Genomic DNA, 24,977 nt, shown 5'->3' with positions numbered 1-24,977 from the left:
GAAAAGACTTACAAAATGCTGGGTGCAGTATGAGTAAGTTATCAAAAACCCAAACCAGATGTTATTTACTAGTTTTCCTTTATTCATTTTAATATAAAAGCATACTCAGACCAAAAAAATAATTAGATTGTTATTTTGTAAAGAGCAACAGACAAGTACCACACATTAGGGGAAGCGGGCTCCAAACAGTAGGCCTAAGAAGCCTATGTGCAGAGGAAATCTCATCAGTTGAGAAAACACAAAAGCTTCAGACAATCATCAATGAGTGTCACACAGAGACAATACAATATGACCAGTGGGCAGTAGAAAACTGTAACGTGCGTGGTGGGATATATTACACACATTTTTCCACAATAAAGACAATTTCTTCTTCCAAGAGGATGCCCCCCTCTTTGTGTATATATGATTTCTTTTAAGCTCTTAGCAACTTTGATCAAAGATGTATTAGGGGAACAGAACAGTCACTTTGGACAAGATTTGTAATAAGAGACCAAATCGAAACCTAAAAATTGTATAAGTAATCCTTGTAATCTGTATTTAGCAGACATTTCAGTCAACATTCAAGGTCCATACTTGCTTTGTGTGTGCGTTTCAGATGATTTTCAATGCAAAGAAAGGGCAAATGACATTGATATATTTGCAAATGAATTGATAACAGGATACACTTTCATCTTAGTTTTCTAAAGTAAACCATATACCTCATTGGACTCTTTCACTTCTGAAGCTTAACCAGTAATAAACATCTAATGGCATTAAATCACTTTCTCATGCACTTAAAAGATATCAGGAGGTATATAGCTAAACAATTCAAAACAAATGATATACAGCTGAACTCTAGTGGAGTAAAATCGGTGCCTCTGTAACTAAATACAAGCATTATGATGCAATGATCGATAAAAAGAGCAACGTATCTCAACAGACAAATAGTTTGATCACTCTCAACGAGTTTATTCTATATCAAACTGTCAAAGTCCCGAAACAACAGAATGATTTCTGTTGGGATTTCAACAAGTTCCAGACATGTTCAACAAGTAGCAGTCTTTGGAATTTTGGGCTATAACATCAATTTTCTGGACAAAAAAAAATAAAAAATCCCTCTCATTTTAATTCCTCAAAGTCAACTGAAGCATGTGTATAATTGTGTGCACCAGCACAGCAATGTCCCCTGTCATTTAGGTCATGGTTCCTAAAAAACACAAATGGAGAAAATTGCTTGAGTGCCACCCCATGGGCATTGGTGGTATGACAGTCGAGCAAGACTAGACGGATATTCAGGAAAGAGGAAGTCAAATTATTGGGGAGCAGGGATAAACATAATGTACCTCAAAAAGAAAGTCATTAGAGAAACAATGAAAAAGTGATGACAAAGAAACCAGAAGACCAAAATCAAGAGGCATATTTCACCTTTAAAAAGGGTAATGGTTTCATCTTTTACCACCCTGGTTCCATTCTGGAGCATAAATAATAGGCACAAATTACACACCACGTTCTGCTATTGATGTATCAAATTACGTTTCAGGAACGTGATCAAGAAAATCACTGTAGTAACTTCATTGCCCAGTTTCAGGAGCTCGCCTTTTTAATTTCCACAAGGCTTGCTCATTCGGAGGAAATTCAACCAGTACAGCAGTCCATCTTGCACACATTGTGCCAAGTGAAAAACTGCACTTCTAAAAACAATCAGTTCCAGCACCATCTCTATTGCTTTAATCACATACATTTAGACACGGCAACAATTAAGAAACAAAATGCCTTGGGAGGGACACATTGCATGTATACAAGCGCAAACAAACCTTTATCAGTCTTTTTTGGTACATTACATCGAAGCAGCCCTTCTTTGTCCACTTTTGGTGGTGCTGTGCATGTGTTCACACCCATACAGCACTAGAAAGTGCACTAAATACTGCTCAAGGAAAAGACGCTCCTGGCTGGTTTTGTCTCAATTACACTCGAGTAGATGACATGACCCAACAATGGAAAAAAATTCACCCGACGACGACAAATCAGTCACTATGGCCAATGTTGAGCATCCTGTCTAATGGTGAGAAGAGGTTCATCTCATAGCCAATTCATACATAAGCAGATTTACAACATTGCTGGCCATGAATGTTTTAAGAAAAGCAACATCAGCCATCCAACAAGTTTACTATGTGTAGAAAAATAAAACATTTGGAAAGCCATTGCTCACCTAACCTCTAGTGAAACTATGCAGCAGCAACAGTAGCATCCCTAAACCCCTGGCCAATAGATTTTCTGTTAGACTACACAAAGACACACACACACTGTCACACGTACAAACACACATGCACATATTCTTTCAAAGTGGAAAAATAGAAGATTGAACACAGCTAGTATATAGATAGATAAATCTACTGCTTAAGCTGGACGTTTTCAAATCTGCGTTTCCATTAACATTGATCAAGTACCTGTCTAAATCCAATAAAGATTTATACATCTTTTCCACTTTTATATATTTTCTATAAAACAGACATGGCTTAAATTAATTGATGATTAATAGGCCAAAAATGGCTTCTTAACCCTCGTGTGCGCTTTTACAAAAGGACAATCCATTATATTTACTGGGAAAAAAAAAAGTGTGCTGCAAATCAAATCAATCTAAACGATTGGCTGAAAGCTCACAAATGTGTCGCTGTGTGTCTGTTTGCAGAAATAGGAGCCATAGGACACAGCAGGCACCCACCCGGGATGACAGAAAGACAAATGATAGAACGATTTAATTAACCATCGGGGACACTTGAGAGTGACGGGCGATTGCTGGAGAGTGATTTCAAAGAAGCCAGTGAGAAGGGAATTTACATTCTGAAGCCCCACATGAAAAATCTCTAATTTAGCGACTGTTTTCTGGTCTTAGTGCACAGTAGAAATTACCCCTGAGTTCTAGGACAGGGTGAGTGCGTTATAATTTGAAGCACCACTGGGGGGTGGCCACAGTGAAAGGCTATGCCCTGGTGTCTTGGAGACTATTTAGGGAGCAGAGGGGCAAAGTGTGGTCCTGGGCAATGCTGTGGGGAGTGAGGGCTGAGCAGAAGCAGTATTGGGGGATATGGTGCAGTGGATAAGGCTCTGGTATACAATGTCATGGTCATCCTTGGTCTCCCTCCCCGGCTGCAATCACTCTTTCACACGCAACTGCGACCATATGGTAAGCAGCAGATACCGGAGTGACTTTTGCTCTGCTTCTTCACCACGTTCTTGGGCCGGGGATTTTCAGATTGCACATTACATTGATTCTATATTGTTTTTTTTAACTCTCTCCTCCCTCCCTTCCTACCTTGTAGGAAATTCCTGCTCTGTATTCCTTGTCCTTCTTTCCTCCCTTAACGCTGCCTACAGTTCATACAGATGTTCTCTTGCCTGCCCTGCCCCATCCCTCCCCCCTTTATTTCAATGCGGATTTAGACTGCTCAGTTTTTGGGTCCACAGGCTCAGTGACATGGCTGTTGCATCACGGCCGCCCCCCCTAGCAGAAAGTAGCTGTGTTGAGGGCTTTAGACATTAATCTATGGGAATTTTGTCCTCTAGTTCCAGTGGGCTGTCCTCCGTTTGCTCCTCAATCTTCCCCGACTCCTGCAGCTGCTGCCGCCTCTGGACCTCTGCCTTCAGGTTCTCCAGATCCTTTTGGCTGAAAGAGGGATAGCAAAAGGGATCAATACTGGGCTCTACTTTCTGCATGAAAAACAATTCAGCGGTAAATATTGGACTTTTCAATCCACAGTGCAATTGTTTGGCCACAAAACGCTGAACGAGCTGTTTGAGAAATTTGATGGCCATTTTATGCTTTTTTGGAGCTGTAAAACGATTGCAATTAACTTCAATAGTTTGGGAGAAGGCTGAGATGGAACTACAGGGGCTAACTTGCCGTGTGTTTGGTGGTCAAATGCACATGAATAGAGTTTCAACTTACATGGTGGTGAGTAGATAAGATAATGACAGACTTTTCATTTTGGGGTGAACTATTGCTTTAAGCTAATTTATGGGGTAGCTGATGATAAATAAATGCTTAATCTTTTCTCCCTTTTGATGCAAGAATGCATGAAGTAGTAACAGGCTCAAATTCAAAATGTCCAGGTATCCCTTTAACAGTCGGCAGATCATATTACATGAAACTATACCATCATCAATCATCAGGCTCATGTAATTCAGGGACTAAAAACCAATATGCAATTTTATGAGTGTAATGCTCTTTTCTCGCGTTACCTGAGAGGTATAAAGATGATGCCATTGATGATATTGAGCTGTTCCAGGACGCTGGCCATGCTGGGAGCGGTGAACTGGAAAACAGGAGGAATAACAGAAACATAGCATCACTGCAAAGCCTTGGGGCTGAATCAAAATGGCAGCACAATAAGACCTCTGATTCCAAGTGGTCACCTTGAGGGGCATGATGCTAGCATTGGAGCCGTTCTTGTAGATCTCATTCATGGTTCTCTGCAGAGCCACCGCCTGCTGGGTGAGGTACTTCAGGTACTCTGAGCTCTCCTTAGTTTTCTCATGGGCCTCACCCACCTGAGAAGAGCAACAAAATGATATTTAAGGTGTCATTTCATCGCAATGGAAGAAGAAAAACGTCTCAGCTACCAGCAGTGTTGAGTTTTGTGGGGCTGACCTGGTTCTTGTAAATGGTGTAGCCCTCCTTTTCATGCTGTAGTGCGGAGCGGAACTCAGCCTTGCTCTCATAAACCCTTGCAACCAAGTGATGACTGAAAAACAAGAGCGGATATGTGATGTAAATCAACAAGCAAGCTAGTATCTTAACCACTAAATGCACATGGATTATCTCTCCCCACCTGAGGGCCACTTTGAGGGACCGGGGCCCGTGGTATTTTGTGTTGATGGCCAAGGCATTCTCTAGGAATCTCAGAGACAGATCATACTCCATCACTCCATGCAGCACCAGCCCAATGTTACTCTGTGGAAGGAGACCCAGGACCAGATGGAAAACAAGCATCAATATTAATTCTATTAAAAGAGCACCTGTGCACCTAAATGAGTCTTACTGTTCTGGCAGACTGTATTATGACAGTGAGACTGAATCACTGAAGGAGGTACCAGTTTATATAAATTACTAGTAGAGACTGCACTCACATCCAGCAGTGCCATCTCTGGGTGGTCCTCCCCGCACACCAGCAGCATGAGGTAACGGGCTCGGTAAAGCAGCTTCAGGGCAGTGGACAGCTGGCCGTTGGCAAAGCAGTACAGAGCCAAGTGCATCTGGGAAATAGATGGAAGCAACCAGAAAATATATATTCAGTTAGAGGCATATTAAACATCTTCAGCATGAACTAAAAACTCCCTACAGTGGGCGTGATAACTTACATATTCTTGAATGGTGTTGGGATGCTCGATGCCCAGCACTCTTTCACTCATCAGAACGGCCTTTTGCTGGTTGCTGAGAGCCTGTGGGCAAATGCATGATTGTCATCCAGTGTCACAGAATCACTATGACTCTGACATATGCGGAGTTGACAGGTTTGTTTGTGTACGTGTGTGTGTGTGTTGTGAGAACAAGCCTACCTCAGGGTGGTCTCCCATGATGTAATTAAGGCGTGCCAGCAGGCGCAGACAGGCACAGATCTCCACATGCATGGCTCCATAAACGTTGTTAAAGAGGTTGAGGGCCTCGTTGATCAGCTCGCAGCCCTCCTTCAGAAAACCTGTAGGCCGGGCCGGGACACGGTAGGGGAGAGAGGGAAGGGAGACAACACTCAGCATTAAGCCCACTCAGAAGAACCAAAGAAGAAACGGCACTAGCTAGCTTGCTTCATAAATACTTTGATCATTTTATTTCAGCTCCACACACATTCAAAAGAGTTTACTTATTCGGTTCTGTAAATGATCATCGATATGTCCGACCCCATCCTTGAAGTAAACGTGCAGGTCTCACCTTGCTGCACCTTGGCCTGGCCACTCTGGAAGAAATGGAAGGCGTCCGAGGCTTTGGGGTTCACGTGCTTCACCACAGGGAAAATGTTCAGGATGTCCTCCTCTGTGAAGGCAGGCTTGTGGCGGCTGTCAAAGTTGTACTCCTTTATCAGAATCTAGAGGGTGACGGAAACAGATATTAGTCAAAAAGGGGAGGAAAGATTGTGATGGACATTTGGGAAAGTGGAGTCAGGGATCACTGTGGAATGAGTGGGTGTTACCTGGATGCCAGTTTTGACAGAGATTTCTCTGAGCAGAGTGGTTTTCTGAAGGCCGTATCTCTCCACCACCTGGTCCACACTTTCACTGCACAAGTAGAAATTTCAAGACAAGATATCTGTTGTCACCAACAGTCACACACCAATTTTAAATGCTAATGTGCAAAAGAAAATTTACTTACAGCTATCTCTATGTGTGCAAAACACAGCACACAGTGTTGTAGCACAGTTGACTTAAGCCAAGCAAACAGTGAGTCAATGTAAACACCAACTGTACAGTAGACAGGTTGACTTTTCACTCTACATGCTGACATGTAATTTCACTAAACAGATGCAGTCCTCACCACTGTATGGTGAAGTGATAGTAGCTCTGGGCCTCAGAGGCAATGTTCTTCCACAGCTCGCTGGGCGTCAGGCTGGCCCACGCCGTGTTGTCACCACCACCGGGGACCCTGTTGCGACGCTTGCGGTTCTTGCGGCGCGACACCAGCTCATCGGGAGGCAGGTGGGCGACAGCGTCAGGGAAGGAGCTCAGGAAGCAGTTGAGGAAATGGCTAACAGCAGCAGAGAGAGCAGACAGCTCCACACCCTGGAAGAGAAGGCAGTTTGTTGAAATGCATTTGTTCAAATAAATTCATGCTCCTGTCTTTTTCCCCATGGTAGATAAAACATGTCCAATGGTACAAACCTGGAGGTACGTCTTGAAGATATGTTTTGCACATCTTGTGATCAGCTCACTGATTCCTATTCTCTAAAGTACAGAAAAAGAAAATGTTAGAATGAAGACAAAACACATCTGCAGAAATTCAGGATGGTAAATTACTCTATTTGTGTGCAACCAAATAGTCTTTTCACCCTTGTAGCTTTGGCTATAGCTAATAGCTAGGACATTAAGTTTTAGAGAGATAATGCACATCTTTTAACATTTTTGTTTTGTTTATTTTCATTTTTATAATTTCCAATATGGTTTGATCTGACAAATTGGACTAAACAGGAGGTGTTCCTCAATATCACAACTTAATGTTGAAAGATAAAACTATCTTTGCATTTCATTGTTATTCTCTTGTGTTTTAGACATGTGATGGTCAGAGTCGGGGTTCAGGCTCACATAGAAATGCTCCAGCTGGGCCTTGGCGGGCGTCTTGTCCACAAACTCCATAACAGTGCCCAAATAGCGGACATTGATGCCCCGCTGGTGCAAGGCCTCTGTCAGTGTAGATCCATCCATGGGCAGGGCGCTGTGATCCAGGCAGTCTTTCACCTAGACAGATAACACACACACACACACGGCTTTACACAAGGACCAACCAGCAAATTCATCTACTATATCATATATAACATCATGAAAACAATCCATCACAACTTTAAAATAGTCAAAAGACACACACACACACACACAACTGAAATGCATGACAGCTAGTACTGGATGTGAGTGGGAGCAGCTGTGTCACTGACCAGTGAGGGGATCTGGCAGGACACCAGGAAGGAAGCGGCATCTTTAAGTAGCTGCTTCTGTTTCTGGACATCGTCTGCGCTGTCCTCTGGGAAACGCACTCCTGATAGAGCAACATAGCACACACTGTCACCTTTGTGCTCGCATTCATCTGAGACCTTGTGTCATTATTTGTCCTCTCCTATCACTCCAACTACACAAATTATGCATAATAGGAATGATACTGGTGGTGTAAGGGAGTGCTGCAGCAGTTGGCACCAAATAAGGGTTCATGTCTGAGAAACATAAGAATCACAATATTTTTCAACCTTGAAGGCTTCCACAATGCCAGTTTCTGTGCTACAAATACCAATGATTATTGTCATAATGGCAAATTGCTTGACCTGATCCTTGTTGCAAAGCTAGAAACCTTTTCAAACTTAGTCATAATCTATATAGCAATTCCCATCCTTTTTATACTTACCAGGGGAGAAGATGTCAGGGTTGAAGCGAATGTCGAATGAGGTGTTGCTGATTGAGCCTACTGCCTTGCAGGCATTGAGAACCACCTCACGGCTTTTGGGGTCTATTTGTGAACGAGACCAGATGCAGGAGAAAGGGGCAAAAAGAGGAAATTGAATGGTGACCCGACAACAATTGCTTGAAGAAACATCAAAACATGTCTGAAATGGATGATTTAGCAGAAAACCCACCACCATTTCAATGCTGTTGATCACAAATCATGACAAACACTTATTAGGTCAGTCTGTTTAACAGACAAGCAGATTACGATGACTTAGGATCAATTAAGGAGCATACAAATAATTGAATATCAGATTATTTTTCCATCCCAAAACACATTTGGATTAATGGACACAGCAACCGATTATTGGGTTTATTGGGTCATATCCCACAGCAATAACATTAGAATAGGAAGGAAAAGGGAGCGATGGGGTGATAGGGGGCTCATGCTCTTCCCCGCTGCAGGCTGAGGACTGGGCAGGGACAGCTAGCCAGGTGGAGAAAAGCCACTATGACTGCAGTACTTGATGCTCTAATGCCAATAGAGACACACACATACACACACACTTTGGAGAAGGTAATTCTTCTCCATCATGTACACACCTCCCAGTCAGACACAAGCTATTCTCAAGGAAGCCCATTTTTACTGAAAATCAATACTACTTTTCTCTATGCACTTATCCACCAAGGTAGCTCTCCCCGTTTTGTCCTGGCCTTGCTTCATTTTCACGGGGAGTATTTTTGGACGTACCAATACCAGATCCATCTTCGGCAACTAAGGACTCCGCCAGCTCTTTGGCCTGGGCTAACCCCGGGATACTTTCCTCAGGCTCCTTACCCTCCAGTGGGCTCTTGCATTCCCCATTCTGGGTGGCTGTGGGCTCCAACGGCCCGTTGGTGGCAGGCTTGGAGGAGTCTTCTGCGTTGGCAGTCGTTGCCGGTGAGTCAGCAGAGGTGCTGTCGTCTGTCTGGTCTGCCCCGTCTGTGGAAACCTCTGTGGCAGGTGGCTTAGGAGCGTCTGAAGAGGTTTTCTGCGTCTGAGTGGCGTCAGCACTGCTCTCTGTCAGCGTCTCTGTGGATGTTTCTGAGGAGCTTTCAGAGGTTTCTGTGTTGGGCAGAGCGGGTGCTTCAGAGGAGGGTGTCTTGTTAGTGTCCTTGTTTGCTTTCTGTTGCATGAGCTGTAACGCTGCCATCTTCATGAAGAGAAGATATCTGGAGTGGGATTGAATCGACAGTTAAGACACTCCATCCAGGCATGATTTAATAAACAACACATTAAGCTCATGCTGAAGCCGATATGATGCACGCATACCTGTGCTCGACAAAGGCCTCAATGAGCTCTTGGCGAAGACAAGCCAGGCGGTGGCGGTGCTGGCGGGGGAAGCCTTGGCGCTGGCTCTCTGGGGGCAGCTCCTCTCCCTCCACGGGCAGGAAGTTGAGATCAGGAGGGAAGGTACGAAGAAGGTCCAGAATATAGTGCCGTCCATCGTTTCCAATGATGCCCTTGCACTCCACCGAGGAGCACAGCTCCACTGCCTCGTTCTTCTCATTTAGCACACCGTGCCTCTGGACCTAAGATTTGTCCAGTATACGGCCATGTTATTTTGAGAGACACTGGCTCTGTGGCTTTGAATATTGTTCTGCGTTGGTGTTTGTCAATCTCAATATGATCGCTAAGATAGGCCCACAAGCTAAATTTATCACCGTCAGTCACAGCTAAATGAATACAGTTAGAGTTATTTGGAATAAGGCAAATGATTGCTAGTGCAGAGATAATTGTCCCGTTACTGACCTTGAGTGGCCTGCTGGTCTTCTCCAGCAGCTCCAGGTACTTGCTGTGGGACACGACCGTCTTCCCAAAGTCAATGGAGCCGTAGATGACACTCTGCTCCTGCTCGCGCTCCAGGATGCCTGGGATGATGGACTGGGCAGTGACGCGGTAGCCTCTGTAGTCCACCACCACTGTCCCCAGGGTGTACAGGCCCTCCACATCCACTGCACCATAAGCTCGCACACCATTCAGATCATTGGTGGGCGCCGCGTGGGCAGCGGCGTCCCCGCCCAGCTCGCGGTAGTGGTCACGTACATCGAAGCCCAAGCTGAAGAAGATGTTGTTCCAGATGAACATCTGCATGCGTGTTTCCTCACCCGGGTTGATGGCCATCACGTTGCCATCAATCACTGCCATGGCCCCGCGGGTCGCAGCTGCCGCAAAGTCACTGTGGACCTACAAGAGGAAAGAGGGAGGTGCGAGAGAGAAAACAAGACAAGTTTATGGGTATGAGAGCTTTGGAGCCAGATGTAGATGGAATATAAAAGGCTACACATCGACACATCACATTGGCCATTAGCAGAATGAGTCAGCAGTTTGGGCTGCTCAGCATCAGCTGGTCTCCATTGTTGAAATTTTGAGTGCCAAAGAGGTGATTTAACAAGTAGAGTTGCCATCAGTTATTGGTAAGCTCTGCACAGGGCACACAGATCAGAGTTATTTGACATTTCTGAACAGAATTTTAGGGCTAGCAAAGCAAAATATACTCTTTGAAAATGTTAGCAAATCAATTATTTACACTATGCTTTGTAGCATAGACTCAGAGCACTGTTGAATAGAGTAGGTTCTAGTCTGCTCCTGCCATCTGGAGGGGCACATCACCCCATTGACCCACATACATGAACTCCCATCTTGGGCAGTCTGTGTAGTGCATTTCCACGTTGAAGGCATACCTTGGGAATCTGAATTTTAGTCTTATGTTTCTTCAAAAAGCCCCTGTCACAGTATGGGGAAAGCTAGATTTATCTTTAAGCTACTCCTAGACACAGTTTGTTAGCATTTCTCATTCAAACCAATGTCTACCACTAGCTGCAAGCTAATGAGCTAGCCTAGCAGTACCCATTGGTGACAGTGAGGAGTGCTTACAATGCTAACATGCAGGTTAACATAATCACCTTGACAGAAACCTTTCCCCCACACTGTGACAGTTGTTTGGCAAAGTTAAAAATAACCGGCTGGGTAAAATGCAAAAAGTTATGGTATCTTGATGAAAACGCTTGTGAACCTGTACCTTGAATATGGCTCTCTCCCTCAGCAGGCGTTCAGGCAGGTTCTTGCGGGCGAGCTCCCTGGTGGTCTGGAGCTCCTCGTTCCAATCTCTGGTCTGGAGAGGCAGCAGCACAAATACTACTTATTTAGTACTTTTTCCCATGATACATTTTTTGCCTATTGTGTTGCTGTGTTCAGCCGTGCCCACCTGTCCAGGTATATGCTCCTCGTAACCCAGGCGAGAGGTGTAGGCGTCCTCGGCTCGAACACAGTCCATGGCGTGGTCCACCTGCGGGGCTGTCCAGCTGTACACCTGGAAAGGCGTGGCTATCCTCTCAAATGGATGTCTCTGGACCCTGTAGCGAATCCACCGCAAGAGAGAAAAGATGGGATCACTTGCTTGGTTCCTGCTTCAACTGTAAACATCGCTCTTCTTACATTTTAGGCAGTTAGCTGATGGTCTTATCCAGAACAACTTACACCGAATTCCTAGATAACCAAAAATTACAAGCAGCGAACAGTAATAAGTGCAAGGGTCAGAGCCATAGAGTCCTGACCATATTAGACCATACACTTAGAAGGATGATGTAAGAGAGAAGTACTAGAAAGACAAATGCAATAAGAGCTAAGGAGAGAAACACAATGGATTTTTTGAGTGCGATTTAGAGTGAGTGGAGGAGAGGGATATGATTCAGTAGGGAAAAGGCAATGTGAGCTACTTCTAGAAAAGATTACTTTTCATCCTACCACAGAAGACGGAAAGAGACTGTGCCGTTCTGACTTGCTCAAATGCAATCAAATCCTTCAGTGTCAAAGAATGTAAGCCCCTGACAGGAGAAAATAGATTCAGGGGAATTAAAGTCATAGAGAGGCTCTTGCCTTTTCTTCTGCAGGGCAGTGAAGTTCTTCTTGAAGGCAGGGCTGATCTGGCTCAGCAGCTCCACCAGAGAATGGCTCAGGAAGCTGGGATTGGCTGGCTTGGGGTTGAAAGTGTAGGTAGTCGATCTGGAATACACACACGCACCATCAACATTATAATTATTATAGCTTTAAAACTCTTTGAAAAATAACTTAAGTCACTGAATTTGTCAATGACAAAGGAAGAACTATATAAATGCAAGACAGCAGGCTGAGGGTAGCGAACTTATCAGTAGGCTACAATTCACTGCCATGAATGCCAACTAGTAGAGGTCGGGTTCTTATTACTGTAGATGATGGTAAAACAACTAAGAAAAACTGAGCAAGCCTGAAAGGAGAAGGGGAAGTACTCTTTCTGTAGTGAGGTAGCTTGGTGTGCCAAGCTTTCATGGATGCCGGTCTAGAATCTACAATGTACTAAAACCCTGTTATCAGAATAACATAAAGGCCGTGATCAAGCCTATGCAACCTTAGTAAGGTAACCCAGCACCAAATGCCACCGGATATTTCCTGATTGCGCTTTATCATCTAATCCATTTAGATCTCATTCATTTGTCTAAGGGTAAACTACGGGCACAGCACAGATTACAAAACCTACCAAGCCCTTGCTGGCATCAAAAGCAAATCCAAAATTAAGGGGCATGAAACTCTTAATAGACCACTGCGCCTGATGAGGCTTGTATCTCTATGGATGTACAGTATATTTAACAGGACTGCCAAACAATGTGAATATGGAGTTGCATGGAGATATGGGGTTGAAAGGTTGACTGACTGGTTGAGGTAGAAGCCGCGGGTGGAGGCAGTGACGCTGACATGACGCTCCTCCACGGTCACCATGTACAGGTACATGAGGTCGCCGTGCATCTTCCTGTTCCCTGGCGGGGGGTTCCAGCCACTCATGGTCAGGACCTTCAGGCACTGCATGGGCTGTTAGAAGGTTAAAAGCATTAGGCGAAGGAAAATCTTCAAGGGATACCCTGACATTTTAAATTGCAGTTGGTTATTTTTCTTCACCGACTACTGACTTTCCCAATAAATGGCTTGTTAGTGTTGTTAGCATTAATCACCAACTAGTGGCCAACAATGGCCTTTGGTTTCCATGACATCATGTCACTTTCAGGCTAAATTTAGGGCAAAATGTAGACTCCCCCACCCTAAACATGACAAGTTGTGGGGTAAGTAAATAATAAAATTCAAAATGTCCGAAAGTCATCCATCCAAAACCTTGTTTTGTGGGGCCATATCACAGTTTATTTTGGCTGTAGTTATAGCTAATATTATATTTAGCAACCCAAGATGCATTCCATTTTTCATTATTCCTTGGGGTGATTTTTCAAGATCAAATGGAATGTGTTATTTTTATATATTTTTACATTTATAAGAATACCAGTACACTGAGTAGACTCATAATATCATGGAGACCGATTGGACCAAACTCGCAGACCTACCTAGCGCACTCAAATAAGAAATCTACTGTAGCCTTTAGTCACAGATGTCAAGCCAAGCCTCCTCCTTACCTTCCAGTCCTTGTTCTGTGGCTGGAGGGGCACCAGGGGGCGCTCTTTGCTGCCAGGAAGGATGTGCTCTGGGGGGGTGCAGTCAATCTGCTCCAGCTCGTTGCCCTTTTTCTTTCGCTTACCACTATCTGCAAACACATGCCAAGGAGCAAGGTCAATGGATGCAGCCCACCTGCTTATCGCTACTCGGGACACACAAACGTACATGCATAATATATTAAAATGCATGATGCTCCAGATGGTTGAACATAGCTGTGCGGGAAATGGGCTTTATATTTACCCTTGCTCGCTAATAAACAGTCAACCACACAGGAGGTTGTTAGAGACAGGGACACACACACACACACACACACACACACACACCTCCGAGGTCTCCATCAGTGAAGATGCTAAGGAAAGAGAGGGAGTTGCAGTCCACTCCATTGTAGGCGTCTGAGGGGTCCAGGCTTTTCAGCAGGTCTCTGATGTGGCGCACGTGGATGCGGGCTTCACGCACCGTGTACGGCTCTGGAGCAAAGACCAAAAAAAAAAAAAAAAAAGACACCAATTATTCACATATTTACATATCTGACCGTGCTGATCTTGACTGAGAAAGGGTATAAATGGGCGAGGGAGCTTGATACAAACTTTGTGGATGTGTGTTATGACGGACGTAATAGATAAAGCTAGGAAACATCTCATTTTGTAATGAATTATGTCTCACTTCAATTTAATGTTTTCTAGCAACAACATAGCAGTAAATCTCATCCAGCAAAATATTGCCAGGCAGAAGAGGAAAAAATTTGGTATATACTCCAGAAATAGTCTTTTAATATTTTACTACATGTTGATCTTCATTACAACACTACTGACTGATAAAGGCTGCCCAACAAATAATGATGGAAATTAAACTCCAAAGGTCTGAATTTTTGGTAACTCATGCAGTCTGTATGAGGAAAATGACTGTGTATATCACTATATTAATCTAGGTTGACAAAAATGTGGCCATCATCTGCTAAAATGTCCACAACCAGCCTCTCAACCAGCTAGAATATTTTATATGCCTGGCTAAAGACAATGCAAGTATGTACAAACAATGTAAGCAAAATGATAATAGCTTCACCTTGCCATCTGGTAATCTGGCTCCACCATATTGCTTTCACTTTACTCTTTGTATCATGAGCATCCATAATACCGTTACAATGAAAACAGTTGGTGTCTCCACACCAATCACAAGACAAATTCCTGTGTGAATAAAAGTTTCTTAATCTGACCTTCCACTACTTTGAGCAGCGAGCCCTCCTGCAGACCCTCAATGGACTTGAGCTCAGCGAAGTTGTCCAGCACGTTGCCATCCAGCTGCAGGGAGAAGCAGGTGCGGTGGCAGGTGTCCTCACGGTCCATCAACACCTGATGGATCTCCTGCACCATCTCCTGCGGAGACACCTGATGGAGGAGAGGGGGGAGGTAGATAAGCACAGCTTGAGAACTAGCAGCAAGCATGCAAAACAACCGACTGCTTCGGTTTCAGTACTAGAATTGCTCTATATTTTCTTGTTTGAGAGAAAAACATTGCAGTGGGGGTTATTTTCCAGCAGTGAAGGGACTACCACAGGTGAATGTGAGGGCAACATTGATAATGGGTGGAAGGAGTTTGACTAACTGTGTTTTTTGTTTGTTTTTAACAACTAAGCTTTGCATTTCAGCAATGACAGACTGCCTGCGCTGCAGCATAATGCGCTGCCTGCTGCGCAGAGAGAGTCCGTACCTGGAGGTCAAACGGCTCTGTCCCAGGAGCCTGGATCTTAACAGTGAAGCCTGTGTCCTGGATCACTATCACTTCCTGCTCATTAGACTCCTCCCCTCCGTCCGCCTCACCACTCCCGTCCTGCTTGGATTCCACCTCCTCCGTGTGATCATGCGCCCCGCCGCCATTCATCATTGCTGTATCTGCACCGTGCCCTGTGATTGGAGAAACAAAGAAGTCATCAATTAACTTTGCATGTTCGAGTTAAAACTATTCAAATCAAACTGATAAAAAAGCAACAGTTTAAAAGAAACTAGGCTATTCAAACAACTTGTTACAAACTGAAGACACAATACAAGGTGTAGCGATGCGACCTAAAATCCTCTTGACTGACAGAAGTGTAGTGGAGAAGAAGCTCTGCTCAGTTAGATACTGTAGCTCCACAACACATGTCACTCCTCTCTGGCAGAGGTCACAACTGGCAACTCTGAAACTGCCATTACACAAGAACAATGGGATCAACTTGGATTGGAACATCAACCTCAGACAGACGGCCATGGAAGGCAAGGCATCCTGACAATATTACTCCCACATGAAAGAGCAGAGATGCAGCCAGGTCATACACAAAACACATACACCCAGAAGCTCGATGACCTTACCAACAACCTCATGAAATATTAATGAATGGCAGAACAGAGCCTACAAAGAGCAGCTATGCTGGTGCCATGGTGTTGTTCTCTCAAGTTCAAACACAAACACAGCACAAGACACAGTAAAAGGTTGATTAGACTTTTAAAAAAAAAGGATATAGCGACAGAAAAGGCATGATCACCTTCATCAATAAATCAACTCTATTGCCTTTTACACCAATTTCAAGCCAGAGCACACAGATCACCAATGATTTAATCCTGATTCTTGCAATACGTAACCTAGCATTCCAGCTAATCTAAAAGTACCTTTAGTTTCCAATTTCCAAAAACGACCTGCTAAATCCAACCATGTTGCAATACTGCTGGGGAGTTTAGCCTGGAGGCCCTGGGGGATTGAATACACAAGATTTCAACATTCACAAGGGGGATCTGAGGGGCCTCCCTTTCTCTCATATCATTGGCTGCCTGCATGGCTGATACTGGCCAATGCCACATCACCAGCGATAATTTAAGTCTGCAAGTAACCACTTCATAGCCATCATTCCTCCTTGAAGGGTCAATCCCTCCTATTACTGCATGCAACTACAGTCAAGTTCATCCGTCCAATTAGGTCAACTGCTGCAGATCTAAGCCCATCTGGGTTCTCAAGTGTCAATTATGGACCATTTCACCTAATAATGAGAATGACTCATCTTTGTAAAATTAGCACAAAGTGAAAACCCAATCCAATGAACTAAAGGGAAACGCAAAAACTATCAAACAAATTCTGCAAACATTTTATTTTCCCCCTTTGCTAGAGTAATTAACAGTTAAGAAGGAGAAGTTAGTGACATGAATAAGAATTGGGCTTGTTGCCAGCCAGGCAGGTACTTTAACTCAGATGAGGAGGGCCTAGTATGTGGGTGGGGGACAACTGTTTCCTCTCACTGGGAGACAACTGCTGCCAGCCAGTGTGTCCTTGATCACTGTCAAGGGTAACAGTGTCAGGGTTACTGAGGGGAAGGGGCTGGAGGTGGGGGTGGGGCTTAATAACTGGACCACAATGTTGGGTGGAGCGGGGGAGGAAGCAGGGGGTGGGCGCACAACAGAAGAGAGCGAGCAGCCACGCTCTGAATACCAAACACAACAGCCTTGGAGCGGACACACGAGTTAATAACGATACTAGACAAGAGAGAGCGAGGGCTTGCTTGGTGTCAAGTGTTCCAAGTGTAGAGTTCCTTCTTTTCAGAATGAGAAGAAATGCTGCCACCTTTTCTAGCCTTTCCGATCTGAGCTGCTGGACCCGCCATCTTTCTCTGAGATCGAAAAGGTGGTTGAGAAGGTGAACTGGACCTGAGGACTGACTGAAAGTGTTTAGGGACTAGAGGAGTGCGTGTGGATGCACCCTTCACTTTGCTAGTAGCCATCATCTTCCAGAGGCACGCAAGGTTTGACAGTGACAAGCCCAGCAGCTTCCCAGTTACCTACACTCCCGTCCCGAACATTCCAGTAATTGGCCTTGAGGACAGGCCAACACACAACAGGCCAAGCGTATGGATCTTTTGGGGGGCTCCTGCTCTGTGTAAACACACCTTGGTAGCTCCTTCTTTGAACAAATTTAGGTTCAATCATTAAGAACAAAATGCTAAGAAGGTGTTTGGTGAGGGGATATGACATGGGGAGGGTGACATAGTGGCCAGTTGCTACAACCATTCAGCACACAGAGAAGGTTGAGAGTACAAAGTGCCAGCAGCATTGTGATAGATGAGGCAATCCAGCAGCCTAAGAATTGCAAAACTGACCCATGTGGCCCTTCAGTAATGGAAGAAAGTCCAAAGGAAGTGGGGGTAATGGGTGAAGGAAACCCTGGGGCCACAGTCTGCCGCAGTGTTAACAATAGACAGGCCAGGTCTCACCTCTGTCATTGTTTTAGGAGGAAGGAAGTCTAAAGAGTGATGCACCTTCATTCATCTGCATGGATTTAAAGTCACAATGATACAGCATTTTGAGAGCATCTTGCTTCCTTAATTTGAGGTATTTTTCTGTTGACACAGGATGTTGGGACGGGACATAACACAGCAAGGGATCATTCAAAAGTGTAAACCAGTGGGATATCACTTAGGGAGAGAAAGGCAATTTTATTTGATGGGAGGGGCTGAGGGCGGATTGTCCAAAAAACTGTGATGGTTTTATTGGTTGGGATATTATGTATGCCTCCTGGTGCAGCATGATGTAACCATTAAAGATGTAATGTAATGGGACTGTGATGTAAAAATACAATAAAATAAAGATTATCTACATTTTTTGCCAATTATTGTTAAATAGGTGTATATTATGGCATGGAAAATTGGCTAACAAGGTTAAAAAATATTTTTCAATTAATTGTGACTTTAACTCTACCATGTTTCAATGATTTAAATCTATGGGTGATGAAAGAAACCATTCATGCCAAAATTAAATATGGTAATTTCACTCAAATATTATTTGAATGAGTCAAAATGAAAAAAGAAGATCATCTTTGTTTTATCTTATGACCTTACACCGTAAAAGGAAACGCAAGAATCAAATGACGCTTAAAACTTCTGTTTAGATATAAAAGCTATTTCCTCATTCTATTCTCCATCCTCCTTATCTCTGCTCATCGTATAAAATTTCAAATCCTAGTTAAACCAAATTATCCAGCTTGACTTGGGACCTAAACCATAGGCCAACTTTACATCAGTGGTTCTCAACTGCCAATTAAGTTTCAACCCAAGGTGTTAAATTACATTCATTCTTAATGCAGAAAATCTGTTAAAAACAAATGTCACAAGTCATTCTGTATCTGTATAATTTGTGGTGCTTACTTGTTGTAAAATGGAGGCAAAATTAATCGTGTATGTCCACAGCCCTTGTCCTTAGACTCACTTTGGGCTCATTACCAATAATTGTTCTATACAGTCCAGAAAAAAGCTAAATTATACAACCAAAGACACCTTAAACAGAGGGCCTATGGGAACTGGAAGCTTGTTATTTTAAAATATTTGAGTTGATGGAGCAGAATATTTACTATGTATTTTACAGTCATTGTATTTGCACTGCTAACTTGGGTCTCCTGAGGTTGCAGTGTTACCTCGCACTGCAGGGAGGAACCGTACAGCAGGGTCAAGGAGGGAGCAATCAGACAAACTGGAATTCCAACCATAGGAAGACAGAACAAGAATAGCAAAAAGAAACACAATGAAACAATACTGCAAGCAAGGTTTCCACTGTTACTGAACCGTTATCCTTCCCTCTAAACCTTTGTCTGAATCAAACTGCCAACTCAGAGAGCTAATCCAGGGAGCTGGCCATCTTATTTCGGCTACTGTGATATTTCTAAGCTGTTTTAGCTCTTCAGCAAGCTTTGGCCTAACAGCTCCAGCTCCAGCCAACTTCTCGCTTTGACAACAGATTAATTAATTCAGTGGCCAGCCATCTATCCTCTCTATGGACCTTGACATGAGGACTAGGGACCATGGCTGCTGCCATGGCAACATTACACAGCCTGAGACAACCCTGAGAAAACAACACACAAGGTCCTTTTGGAATCAGATTTGTTGCACCACAAGGTGGCATCCTCCTGTTGGACAGACAAAAGAGCAGACAGAACCTGACTGCAGAGTCATGCATCTGCATTAGGATTTCATAACCACAGCCACTGACTCTAAGGTTTGCTTGAGGTTTGCATTCTAAATGTATTACTAAACCATTGCCAACAATGAATGACAAGAATGTCAAACTTCAATTAAAAAATAAACAAATGAATGGAATGAGGGAAATGCGGTGCTATCTAAACAAAGTTGCAATGCATAAGAAAAGGCTACACTATTTTCAGAAATGTTGAAACTTGCACCCAAGCTAGGACATACATTTTATAAACATGCACAGGGAAAACATCATCCAGATGTTTGCCATGACCTATAGACAGGGAATCATGTAACCTTGAGTCTAGACTGATCAGGAAAACATCTAACCAGAGGAGCCAGCCAAGAGAGGTAGAGCCAGAGTGTCAATGATTCCTGGGATTAACTAGGTCACCCTTCACCCCACCGAAGCCTTAAGCACCTTAAAACCACTAGCAGCACCCCTCACCTCAAGCTGTCTGCTCTACCATGTGCTGCCTGTCACAACCAGGTCACAACACCTCGCTGACAGTCTGGCCTTGGTACTGGACCAACTTAAGACACTCATCACAAGTCTCTCAGAGTCTCTTAGAATTGAAAGACATACCTAAAAAGTGACAGTCCATTTGCTTTCAGATGACAAAATAACAAATGGAATATCCACTGCTTTCTTTATGGTTTAGGAGGGTCAATCCTCTGACAACAGTCAATATAAATGCAACAGCACAAAAGATCCACAAAGTACCACAAATGCTCAATTCATGAGAGCTGAATGAGTAAGATACTCCGCATCTGTTTTTCTGTGACATGAGGCTGTCGCACCCAAACCCAAGGCAAGGTTTGTGTGACGATTCAAGGTCCCACATGTGACAGAAAACGCAGTTGCTTTTTGAGGCTGAAGTTGTACAACATTAACTTCACTGGCTGACAATCTCCCTGGCCGGCCGAGATCACCATGTGCCCGTTTAATCACATATACTAGTAATCCTTCACTGCGAGACATTAACGCAACTTTTGCCAAATGGATACTTACCAGCTTGCCAGGCTCTTAATTTATCAAGTATAACCTTCTCTCACCGTGCATGCACCATGACTTTTCTACTACAACCCGCTTCCGCTTCCCGGTCGAGGAACACTCAACCTAATCCTCTCTGAAGGGGAGGGGGGCAGGGAAATGTGTAATGCCGACCGCCGGCCACATTACTGACTTAGCAACGTTGACAAGAGTTACTTGCATATTTAATAACACTACAATTAAGCAACAGACCCTTGACATAGTCTGAAGGACTTATATCCCATACAGCAAACCAAACTGAGTCCGTGAACCCCCTCTGTTCAGGCTAGCAGTGTGCAGCTCCACTGAAGGTGACCTTCAGTTCATTCCTCTACATGTCGTTTACCGAACATGTGCGTCAATACAGGGCTTTACACGTAGTGGAAGCAATGTGCCACGAACAGGAACAGTAATATGTCAAATCTCCGTTTTTAATGTCTAGACCAGTCAGTCGGTATGAAACGACAAACCAACACAAGAGCGGCTTCTTGCTAACTAGCCGGCGTTAGCCACTAGAGTCAGTCACGCGTCAGTATGAGTGGAAGCTAATGTTAGCTTGACAGCTAGCTTGTTTAGGTTAGCTTGAGTTGCTTGCAGTGTCAGTACGTACTGTCAGATTAGACAAATCCAGCTACTAATGAGTACAATCCATGGATGTCCAGATAGACTGTGTGAAGGTTGTTGAAATGCGTCATGCCATGTGTTATCATCTCAGTTTTAGTTCACATCAGTCGGCTATTAGCAGATGCTGATAGGTGCAAGGTGGAACCTTTGAAGAGGCTACCAAGAGGGGAGGGGGGCTGAAATATTGCAAACCCCATACCACCTAGGGTCTGAGGGCTTACAAACTCCCAAGCAGGGTGCGAAATGTCACTAACTTTACAGTAAACTCAATGCTGATTCTATTGCTGAGACACAATGTCACAAAGCACACACGACAAACCACAGTGTGACTGATAACTTGTCGCAGAACGATGCTGGCTATGTGGATGAAGTGTATCATCAAGCACAATCACTCCTGATATGAAGCGGCCAGTTTGTTGCTGGCCACGTATCACAGAGGCAGAGCTCACCGCAAGCGCAGGAATCCTTCAACGACGTCTTGGTGGTTTCTTTACTGTCCTGGGCTCCATCCCCTTCATCTGCAAGATCAACTGGGTTACAGTTAGGCACTGACGCCGGGATGTCATCTGTCTTGCTCACCATGGTCGGCGGTCAGTGTGGCAGCTAGCGAGGGAAGGAGGCAACAGAGATCCGTTGCTCGAAATTGCGACTCCGACGTGACTCTGAGAAAAGCGGCTTCTCCAGCTAACGGGCTAGCTAGCTACATGCAGAGGGTACGAGCTTACAAAAACAAGTCTACTGAGGAAGGACAGTGCTGTACATGGTAGTCACACGTGGTTTCTCCTCCCTCCTCTTGACCTCTTTGCCTTTGCTTTCCCTTCCCACCCCCTAAACGTCTCTCTACGGAAAGCGCAATATGCCAAATCTCTTTTTACAACGTGCGCTCGGTGCCACTGGTATTATATGTAAGCTTTACGTTGGGACAGGGCAGGTACCTCCTCAGTAGGACTATTACTAGGGAGAAATGGAGGGTAGGGTGGCTCTGTCGCCCCCCAGCCATGTATACATTATTATTAGTACATTATGTATATGATGTTGTATGGTATAAATTGATTTATGTAAGATAAGATTAAGATAAGATAAAATAGCACGTTATTAATCCCTTTGGGGACATTCAGGTGCCACAGCAGCAACTGGCAGAACAGTACCAAGGAAAACAAGTACAGATAGATAATAAAAACAGAAGAGGTACTAGGATAAAATAATGGGAATGTACATAACATAAACTATAGAGACTATAGAGCCAGTGCAAACAATGCAAATAAATGCAAATAATAATAATAAATGTGTGTGTGTATATATAGGTGTTGTTTTTTTGTTGTTTGTTTGTTTTTTAAATATATGTCTTATGTTTATGTTTGCCATTTGTGTTGACTGTAGTGTTGTGTAATGTTTTTAAATGTGGACCCCAGGAAGACTAGCTGTGCTTTAGGGCAAAGCTAATGGGGATCCTAACAAATAAACAAAAAAACAAACATATACACATAGTCAATGGTCAGGAGTTCAGTTATTAGTGCCGGTAAGGGAAGGGGCAGTCTCTCTAATGTCTATGATGCTATGTAAATACCTACTTAGTGCATTGGTCAATAAAGTATCACATTACTATTATTGAACTTATCACCACAAACCAAGAGAAGTCATTAACTCCCGTCTGACCTTTGTCAAACTAACATATATTTCATTGCTTCCCGTCAGTCACTCTGGTTGATCCCCCACACTGTGAGAGACATGGAACTGCAGTAGGAGGATGCTGATGTAGATACAGTGAATACACTTAGCCTGCATATGACTCCTATTTGATCTAAACAATTGGTATGGTTCCATGGTGGGAGCAGTTTCTCCCGGACCAAGCTCTCTGAGTGTCTAATGAAGTCCTATACTGAGGGATTCCTACAGGACCATGATCTTCACAGAGAGGTATGAGAGAAACCATATAAGTCAACTAATTCAGTATGTCAGCCTCTCAAATATACAAACCATCATTCCTATTATCAGAGTCAAAATGATAATATGAACATTTCCCAATGTCTTTTGTAAGTAGAATAATCATCAGATATAGATCAAATAAATTGGATTTTTATCTCTACATAAAAATGCATAATTCAGTGATCAGCTGCAGTACTGCGCTCTTATCAATCAAAAATGTATTAGCTTCTGCTCACACAAAATGGTACTGCAACAAATGCCCTGAATGCTTGAGCAGAAGGATCCTGAACGTTTTGTTTTTCTGAAACAACTAGTCATTAATCATTGTGGTTATTCATTCATTCATTAATAGGTAAATGGTACATCTCTATCTTGTCTGAATGGTATTTCATCAGGAACACTGTGCTCTTTGTGAGAAATAAGATCTTGTGAAAAGACCTTAGCTCTGATCTTTTTGTTTCAATATTTATGCAATATTTTGTGTCTCAACAATATATGAGTTACTTGTAATATGAATTATTCTTTATATAATACACACCAGATGAGGTTAGCCTGCTATAGGCTCCAACAACATCAAAGCATGTTAATTTTAACATGGGTTTTCCTATTACATGAAGGCTATTCCCAATGATTTAATCATATACAAAATGATTCACTCTCCTCTACTCAAATCGGGCTTTGATTGACAAATGAAGAAATAACAATGACAAACAGGCAACAGACTAGACAATCCTTCATTTTATTCAAATTATGTGTACAGTAGATCACTATAGGAAGCTAACACAGTATATGCGGTAAGTAATCAATCAATAGCTTATGCTTACCCAAGGGCCAAACCATACAACAGCCCAGAACAAGATATAGTCTCTCTGCATACCATATTATGTACCTGAAACTAGGAGGTACCACACAGCATTATTGCTAGAGACGATATGACATATCAAAGAAGATGCTTTATGGTGCCAAATACATTGAAATGTCTCTCTAAAATGTAAAATAAATGTATTTGATCTCAACCAGGACCGACCACAAGGACAAGACCTGGACAAGTAAAAATGACTCACAAACAGAAACAACGCTGCTGCTGAAATAAATGAATATTATTATTATTATATAGGCTTTTAGAGAGATGGAAGACATTTTCTGTGGGTGTGAATAAATTATCTACCTTCCTGCTATGTGTGATGTGAGATATAGTATGTTCTGAAACATGGAAAACAGCAAATAAGGGAGTGTAGATTTACTTAGTTTAGTTCAAATAATTATGAAAAGACATCTTCATTAAGGCATCACACCATTCGACTTTATGTTAGTTTTTCTGGCGGGCCTCTTTGGCTCATTATTATAATCCCTCAAAGCAGACAAACAACTCACCAGTGTCTGAGTCACGGCACAGATACACACAGTATAGGATTTAGAGTAAAGTATATTTTCATTGTTATTTGTCCAAGATGTCACATCATACCAAAGTGTAGATCATCTACAATGTGAGATATTGCTGTGTTGTGTTATGCAGGTTGTTATATAAGGTGGTTTCATCTACCTGCCACTTCATTTGGATGAGATGTGCAGTGATGCACTGGATCATGAAGCTTTAACAGTCTAAATGCAGGCTTCCTCTTGGAAGGGGAAAGTATTGTTGTCAACAAGACAGCTTTGTATACTTACTGTTATTGTCTCAAAAAGCTTGAGGAGAAATAGTGCACGCAGTCACGCTAATGGCTTGACAGTTAAGAGGTGAATGAATTACCTCTTCATATTTGCATTTTCCTAGGCAGAAGACA

General features: G+C 43.3%; 1 protein-coding gene across 1 annotated transcript; it reads right to left on the bottom strand.

Moving 5' to 3' along the window:
* Window positions 1-1,690: 1,690 nt before the first annotated feature.
* On the bottom strand, window positions 1,691-22,044 carry cluha (CLUH binding protein of NUMT mRNA a). The gene is made up of 27 exons (XM_078284105.1): window positions 21,717-22,044; window positions 15,338-15,531; window positions 14,844-15,015; window positions 13,954-14,097; window positions 13,591-13,718; window positions 12,846-13,000; window positions 12,035-12,160; window positions 11,364-11,511; window positions 11,178-11,270; window positions 9,908-10,342; window positions 9,428-9,687; window positions 8,867-9,327; window positions 8,078-8,179; window positions 7,617-7,717; window positions 7,270-7,422; window positions 6,850-6,912; window positions 6,506-6,750; window positions 6,165-6,249; window positions 5,906-6,059; window positions 5,536-5,675; window positions 5,338-5,418; window positions 5,107-5,232; window positions 4,809-4,930; window positions 4,628-4,721; window positions 4,393-4,527; window positions 4,219-4,292; window positions 1,691-3,643 (listed from the first exon to the last, which is right to left on the bottom strand). Exons 1-27 carry the CDS (start codon window positions 21,847-21,849, stop codon window positions 3,517-3,519), a joined length of 4,251 nt encoding a protein of 1,416 aa, XP_078140231.1. The 5' UTR covers window positions 21,850-22,044; the 3' UTR covers window positions 1,691-3,516.
* Window positions 22,045-24,977: the final 2,933 nt, after the last annotated feature.

Source organism: Centroberyx gerrardi, chromosome 6, assembly GCF_048128805.1.
Source record: "Centroberyx gerrardi isolate f3 chromosome 6, fCenGer3.hap1.cur.20231027, whole genome shotgun sequence".
NCBI classification, from domain to species: Eukaryota; Metazoa; Chordata; class Actinopteri; order Beryciformes; family Berycidae; genus Centroberyx; species Centroberyx gerrardi.
Note: the sequence above shows the minus strand (reverse complement) of the source record. Positions and strands in the feature narration are given on the sequence as shown.